This window comes from Melozone crissalis, unplaced genomic scaffold (assembly GCF_028551555.1).
Source record: "Melozone crissalis strain CALT ecotype California unplaced genomic scaffold, PUWL_Pcris_2 ptg000088l_1, whole genome shotgun sequence".
Taxonomy (NCBI): domain Eukaryota; kingdom Metazoa; phylum Chordata; class Aves; order Passeriformes; family Passerellidae; genus Melozone; species Melozone crissalis.
This window is the reverse complement of record NW_026535865.1, coordinates 2,651,131-2,658,452: the sequence shown is the minus strand read 5'-3', so window position 1 is coordinate 2,658,452 and position 7,322 is coordinate 2,651,131. Positions and strand designations below refer to the sequence as shown.

At 45.8% G+C, this 7,322-nt stretch overlaps 1 protein-coding gene across 1 annotated transcript; it reads left to right on the top strand.

Annotated features, from left to right (window-relative positions):
- The first annotated feature begins 6,172 nt into the window (after positions 1-6,172).
- On the top strand, positions 6,173-7,078 carry NFILZ (NFIL3 like basic leucine zipper). The gene has a single exon (XM_054290874.1). The coding sequence runs from the start codon at positions 6,173-6,175 to the stop codon at positions 7,076-7,078; it is 906 nt and encodes a 301-aa protein (XP_054146849.1).
- Positions 7,079-7,322: the final 244 nt, after the last annotated feature.

The following is a 7,322-nucleotide window of genomic DNA, read 5'->3' as shown; positions in this document are numbered from 1 at the left end:
AGACCTTAAAATTTTAGCACATCAGGAAGCTCATCGTGTCCTTCTAACCTGGAATCTGTAGAGAAAAAGGTGATTTTGGAGGTTTCAACATCCATGGTTGTAATAGTAATAATAATATTGATGAATAGCAATTGTAATCTGATCCAGAGAATCCTTCTGGGATCTTGAAATCTAAACTTCCAAGAAAGGAATGCAAAGCTTGAGTGATTTTAGAAAAGCTGAAGGTGAAAATGCCTAATTTAGGAAATTAAATGCCCTCCAATCCATTGCCAGACCTGCAGCAATATTTAACATTTGGAGCCAACAATCATTTTTGTGTTTTCAAAATAGACATGCAGCAAATTGGGGCTTTGGCACACTGGGGTTGTTTCTGAGTCAGTTTTGGTTTGAGTTTGGGTTTAAAGCTTCCAGTCCTCCAGCACTGGCTGCCACAGTTCATTGGGTTCTGTTTTTTGCTCCTTTTGTGCTTCTTTTCATCACCAGACCACGTTATTTCCCACTGAGACATAAGAAGTGAGTAATAGGTGTTCCTCAACAGCTCCTGTTAACCACTGTGCCGTGTGAATGTCAAATACTCAGGAATATGAGTAATTAGAGTGGAGCTCTTTTATCTTAAACAGGCTGGGAGCTTTAAAGAGCACTCTGAGATACCACCAAACCACAGGGTTAATTTTTTTCTTGCTACTCAGGTGTAGAAGCAGCAGCAGCAGGGATCAAAAACTGCTTGCTGCTTGCAGTGTTTGTACAGTGTCCCTGAGAAAAGTTTTCAGAGAAGTTTACATCAGAAGTTTTCTGATGTAAATCAGCACCTGGGCCTCATCTTATCACTGTAAGTTCTCATATCAGTGAAAAATATCAGAGTTATCTCATTTTATCAGAGCAAATTCTCAATAACTCCTACGGGTTTGATATTGATGTGCTGGAGTGACTTGAGATTAAGAGCTGAATTTTGATTTAGTTTAGGATGAGATAATTTAAAAGATAAAAAATAGGCAGCTCTCAAGCTCCTTTATATTGATGAGAGGCAAGGAGAACTTGGCTCAAACTGTGTGATTTAAGCCCCAAATTCCAGATTCTGAGCCCAGTTTAACAAAGGCAAATTCCAGTGATGTTCCCATGGACCGGTGCTTATATATCTGGGTGATGAAGCCAGAGGGATCAGGAAATTGGGAATGAAAATTTGATCCAAAGATCGTCTGTGGGGCAGTGAATTTCATAACGGAACTGGGTGTTTCATGAAAAACAATTGGAAGTTTCCTTCCCTCTGCTTGTTTAAAATCAACCATTTTCACTTCAGAGCCAAGAACAGAAATCTCCAATACAGGGAAGTTCTGCCAAGTCACTTTGTGCCCTTTTATATTACATTGATTGTTCTATTTAATTAAAATATATGTAGACTTAGGCTTGGATTTTTATTTTTGATGTTTTAGTGATGAATGTTCCTCTCAGCTGTGCTTTTAAATGAAACTTCAAACACCAAATTTTTATCGATTGTTGAAGATATATTTTTTTTATATAAGGATAAACAGGTGCGAAGATTTAAGAAAAACTTTACAATTTATAGAAGTCACCAAGAGACATAGCAAAATTTAAAAATGGAGGGAACTGAGAATAATAAAATACAGATATGATATTACAGGGATTGAATTTTGTATTTAATCCATGTCATCTTTTCTAATCCCACGCTAAAACCATGACTGTGTTTCAGTTACATATCAATAACAACTTGCTGCTGATTAAGGCTTGATCTTTGTCCCTTTTTTGCTGACTACACTATCCGGATGGAAAGAACTTCAAATTTTAGTTGTGCTGTGTGAAGGTTCCCTTTGTTTCTTTGAATCCACTCTGTTAATAATCCCAGTTAATTTTCTTTACTCCTGACAAATAACCAGTTAAAATTTCTGTCTGGAGAAACTGTTCTGGTTGCCCTTTGCAGGATTTTTTTTTAATTTTACTGCATCCTTGAAACAAAAAGAATAATCTGAGGGTCAAAGTCTTGCCTTGGGCTTGAAGCAAAGGGAGATTCAGCAGCTGATTTCAGGGCATTTTGATTATGTATCAGCTTAGGGCTCAGCACTGAATCAGTTCCGCTGAGATATCGAATTTTTCTTGGAGGGTTTTGCAGACTTTGCTGGAAAGTCCAACTCATCAGAGTCCCCTCTGATCTGTGGCTCAGGGGGGAGATAAGGGAAAGGAGGGGAGATAGTGCTGAGCCCTGAAAGGGCCTTCTTTTAGTGGGAGGAAAAGTTTTTTACCAAAGTTGAGGATCTTTCGTGCAGGGCGGTGGAGAGCAAATGCAAACCCCTGAGTACAGCACGTCCTCACCCTCACAGGGGTGCACATTAAACCAGGGCACTGCACATTTAGCCCTTCCCAGCTGATTAGAAGCATCACAGAAGTGATTAGGATGGATTTTACTTCTTATCTTCATGCACTTAACAATCTTGATATAAAAACTGTGCCTTGCTTTCTGCCTGCCCAGAGGTAAAGCTCAAAGGCTGCTCTCTAGAGAAGCAGAGCTTCTGAGAGATGCTCAGTCTAAGCAGAACCAGCAGATTTGGTGCAAAAAAGAGGTGAAAACCAAAGAAACAGCATCATTTTACAAACATTTTGGTGCTTTCATTTTACAAATTTTTAGGTTCAGGATGTTGGTAAAGCTCAAAGGCTGCTCTCTGGAGAAGCAGAGCTTCTGAGAGATGCTCTGTCTAAACAGAACCAGCAGATTTAGTGCAAAAAAGAGATGAAAACCAAAGAAGCAGCATCATTTTACAAATATTTTGGTGCTTTCTGTCCAGGATGCAGATAACACAGAGCTCGGCCTACATTCAGGCAAGACGCTGAAATCTCTTTTATAAATCTCTTTTATACTTCCAGCTGCAGAAACAACAGACACCAAAGCACCTTAGAAACTCTTGGTTGCATAATCCCCCTGACCAAACTGCTCTAATGTCACTGTAAATACCAATATTTCCACTGGGGCCTGTGGGGACAGGCCCGGTGTCACTTTGTGCTCTCCGCTGCTGGAGGCCGCGCTCGCCAGGAGCCCCGAGGCTCGTGTGGGCACAGGTGTGACTTTGTGGGCTGCAGATAAAAATAACAGGTAGGGCTGAGACTCTGTGGCCTAAACCTTGATGCTTTCACACACTGGCCCAGCTCAGGCTTCATTCCTTGACCTTAAAAGGCCAGATCCTGCCTCTGATAAGAGCTTCTTCCTCTGCCCCCCACTTCACACCCGGCCTCCTTCCAGGCCTTCCCCACCTCCAAGGAAGTGGAAATGTTTGATTCTTTCCTTTTCCCCTATGTTCAACCCTCACTTCTCACTATTTCACGTCCACGTGCTTCAGGTGTTGAGTTCTGAAGGAAATTCCCACCTTGGCACTGTCATTGGACTGTGAAGGGTTGGATTCATGTGGGAAAAGTTCAACAAAATTGGTTTTCAGGAAGTTTCATTGCTCAGGTTCTGTCTCACAAATGCTTGTTTTGAGTTCCTTTTCCCCCCATGCTTCTCAGGGAATATTTGGAACAGTAATTCTGAAATTTCCCATCAGATCCCCTTGTGATGGGCACTAGGAGCAAGGGAAGGATGGTGAGAGAACAACCTGCTCTGTTCACTGTAGGAGAGGAGTTTACTCAGTGAAAAAGCCACTTTGACTCATTCAACAAACAACTCACGTCACCTCCAAACCTGAAACATTCCTGCTAAGTGATTAAGCCCTGAAAAAATGCATTTCTGCCTCTTGACACTGTGAAAAACCACAAATCCACTCACTGAAAGTCTCCTTTTGATGCTTTTAGGTCAGCAGTAATTTTGATCACAAGCTGGAGGAATTACCCCAAACTTATTCATGCTAAAGGACATTCTTTGTTTTGGTTTGTTTTTGTTCATTCTGAGTTATGCTTGGAACCTTTGTGTACTCTTTGAGATCTCCAGGGCTTAGGGAGAAATTAAAATGAATGCATTCCAAATGTATCTAATTACAAAATCTCACTGATTTGTGCAGAGAGCACTTTGGTGGGACTTGTCCTGTTTAAAGCAGAACAAAACTCTGGTCACACTGGGCAAACTGGGAGAGGGAATAGATGTGGGCTGATCAGGTTTGCAGGTCTGACTTGTGCAGGGGTCACTGGTGATTACAACTGGCCAGTACTGAAGGTTTCTAAACCTGCATAAATAAAGATTTCATCTACAAGCAGTGGAACACTGAATCAAAGGCCTTGGACAGCATTTAGGATCAGTGCTCACCTTTTTGCTGTACAATATTTGTGTAACCCTGTGTATGTATGATGGAGCTCATTTAATCCATTCTCACATTGTTTCATCCTCAAAATCCTCCAGAGATCTTTCCTGCTTCATTTGTTGGGTGCTTGGGATACCTTAAAAAGAGATCAGATTTTCTGAAATATCTTTAAATGGTCACTGAGTACGTTTAGATGGGATATTTGGGGCAGGAATTGTTCCCTGGCAGGGTGGGCAGGCCCTGGCACAGGGTGCCCAGAGCAGCTGTGGCTGCGCCTGGATCCCTGGCAGCACCCAAGGCCAGGCTGGGCAGGGCTTGGAGCAGCCTGGGATATTGGAAGTTGGCCCTGCCATGGCAGGAGTGGCACTGGATGGGCTTTAGAATCCCTTCCAACCCAAATCCTTCCATGATATTAAGGCTGTTTTGTAATCGTGCTTCAGCTCCTGCCCAAAATCCGTGACTGAGGTAAATCAGTTCTTCTCCCTGTGCCTTCCTTATCTCCCAAACAGAGCTAACGATTCTTATTTCCGCTGTAAGGCAGCTTGAGATGAGTAGGAGATCACTACTAATTTTAATCATCTTGATTGAAGTTACTTAGATAAAGTATGGCAGTTCACTGATGAAATCTGTGGGTTTGCTCAGTTGTGCACATTTTTGGATATTCTGGGTGAAATGGGATTGATTGATTGATTGATTGATTGATTGATGTGCTGACACATCAGAACCTGAATATTTTGAATATGTTACAGAGGCTCCAAGGTGGCTCCAAGATGACAGGAATAAGTGGGAGAAGCTGTCTTCATTCACGTGTGTGTGTAACAGAGTGTCTTGGTTTGAATAGACAGGTGTCAGCTAAGGAAGGCAGGACCCTTCCCTGAAATGGAAAATGAAAACCCCCTCCCTCTGAATTATTATAATTTTGAAATTAAGGTGCTCTCAGACAAAGATATGAGAATAGGAATAACAGTTCTTTATTAGAGAAGAAAATTTTAAAAAAGATAAAAAGTGCAGTCATACAAAAACACTGCCAGAGTGAGACCATGCCCTGCCCCCTGTGTGCCAGGGCGGTGTCCCAGCCCCATCCCGTGGGGGCTCAGCCCTCCTGCAGTGCCAGCTGTGGCTCTGCTGCAGCAGGGATCCTGCACAAGGGGGGAGTTTTCCTCTGCAGCTCCAGGGCTGCTGCAGATGGGCCTGGGCTCCCTCTGGCAATGCAGGGCAGCAGAAAGCTGCTCCTCTGGCAATGCAGGGGGCAAAGGCTGCTGTCCTGTGCCAGGCTCAGATCGGATCTAGGTAGGAATGCTTGGCTCCTGCCCTGGGCGGAGCATCTCCCCATGGGATGCTGGGATTGGATCAGCCCTGCAGGGACACTCAGTGGCCATGGACAGCAGAGATCTCCTGGAGGGAGGGTTGCCTGCGGGAGAGATAAAGAAAAAACTGCCCAATGAACAGAAGATAACTGTCACTATAGGACATGAAAGAACACAAGCCCACACCGCTGTTCTCAAGGTGAAGAAAAAGGAAGTTTATTTTCTGACTCCAACATTTATAGTTTTCCAAGAGTGACAGTGGATTGGAGGGTGACAGTGCCACCTCTCCAATGACACTGGACAAACCAACAGTCCATCAACTTTCTCCTCCTCCATAAAGGAATGCAAAACAATGAGTTATTTACAGAAAGTGTGTGAGAAAGTTCACTACAAGAATGTCAACATCAGACGGTTTAGAAAATCTTAAAAAACCAGGGTGACAGATAACTGCCCCACCTCTGACAGACAGGAACAGATACACACCCCCATTTCCATCCTAAGACACAGAGACAAAAACCAACCCCATTCCAATATTAATTTACCCCATGGCACTAATTACCAGCACCATTAGAGGCAACTAACGAGCGTTCTCATTCCAACAGAACCCCAGCTGCCCTCCCCACCACCATGGAACATTTCCTGACCACCCCAAGCGAGCTGGTGCTGCAGCGGGGCCGGGCCCAGCTGCTCCTGGGGAAGGCGGGCGGACACTCGCGGCGGAAGAGGGAATTCATGCCCGATGACAAGAAGGACACCATGTACTGGGAGAAGAGGCGCAAGAACAACGAGGCGGCCAAGCGCTCGCGGGAGAAGCGGCGCCTCAACGACGTGGCCATGGAGAGCCAGCTGGCAGCGCTGAGCCGCGAGAACGCCGTGCTCAGGATGGAGCTGCTGTCCCTCAAGCTGCGCTTTGGGCTCCTCAGCCCCGCGCCCAGCCCCTACCAGGGCCACCCCCTCGGGCTCTACCTCAGGGGGCACCGGGCGGCCTCACCTCTGCTGGGTGTGGAGCCCTTTGCTGGTGACTCCTGCTGCCCTGCCCAGAAGAGTTTTGTGCCCAAGGTGCTAGAACCGGCTGAGTTTCCTTGCAAAACCTTCAACCTCTCCACAAACATCCTCGGCTGCGACTCCAAACCCATTCCCGTTGACGCACGTGGCCTCCAGCAACCCAAGAGGTTTGAGGAATCCTTCAGCCCCAAAAGGTTTGATGCACCCTTCAGCCCCACAGTTTGCTCTCCATTCCTCAGCTACCCCATCCCAGACAAACACCCCTTCCCCTGCCCTTGGCTGGGCAGTGCCTGCTTCTTGTGCCCATCGCCCGGCATGGCCGAGGCCAGGAAGGAGAGCAGCACCGTGGTGTCGGATGAAGATGATGAGCAACAAGTGCCCAAAACTTCTCCTGTGCCCTCCTGCAGCCTCCCCTGTCCCTCAGAAGAGCAGCTGAAGGGCCGGAGCTTTGCTGCCCTCCCACACAAGCTCCGGATTAAAAGCAAAGCTCTGGGCACTCTGGAGGAGACTGGGCTGGACTCACACTGAGGCAGCACAGGAATGGCTGCTGTGGGGCCAGACTGAGACATTCCAAGGAAATGAAGGGTTTGGAAGGGCAAGGTGAGAGGGAAATGTCTTTTTCTCCAAAGATGGACATAATTTTCACTGCTCTGTGTAGATGCTGAGGGAGTTTCTGGGGCTGCACCACTACAGCATAACTGCAGCTGACCAGGACCCTGTGGTCACCCCCTGGTCTCACTGATGGCTCTGCTGTGGTACAGCAAGCTCAAAC

Coding starts and splice junctions, on each gene's coding strand:
- NFILZ (XM_054290874.1), top strand. CDS start 6,173: ATGGAACATTTCCTGACCACCCCAAGCGAGCTGGTGCTGCAGCGGGGC.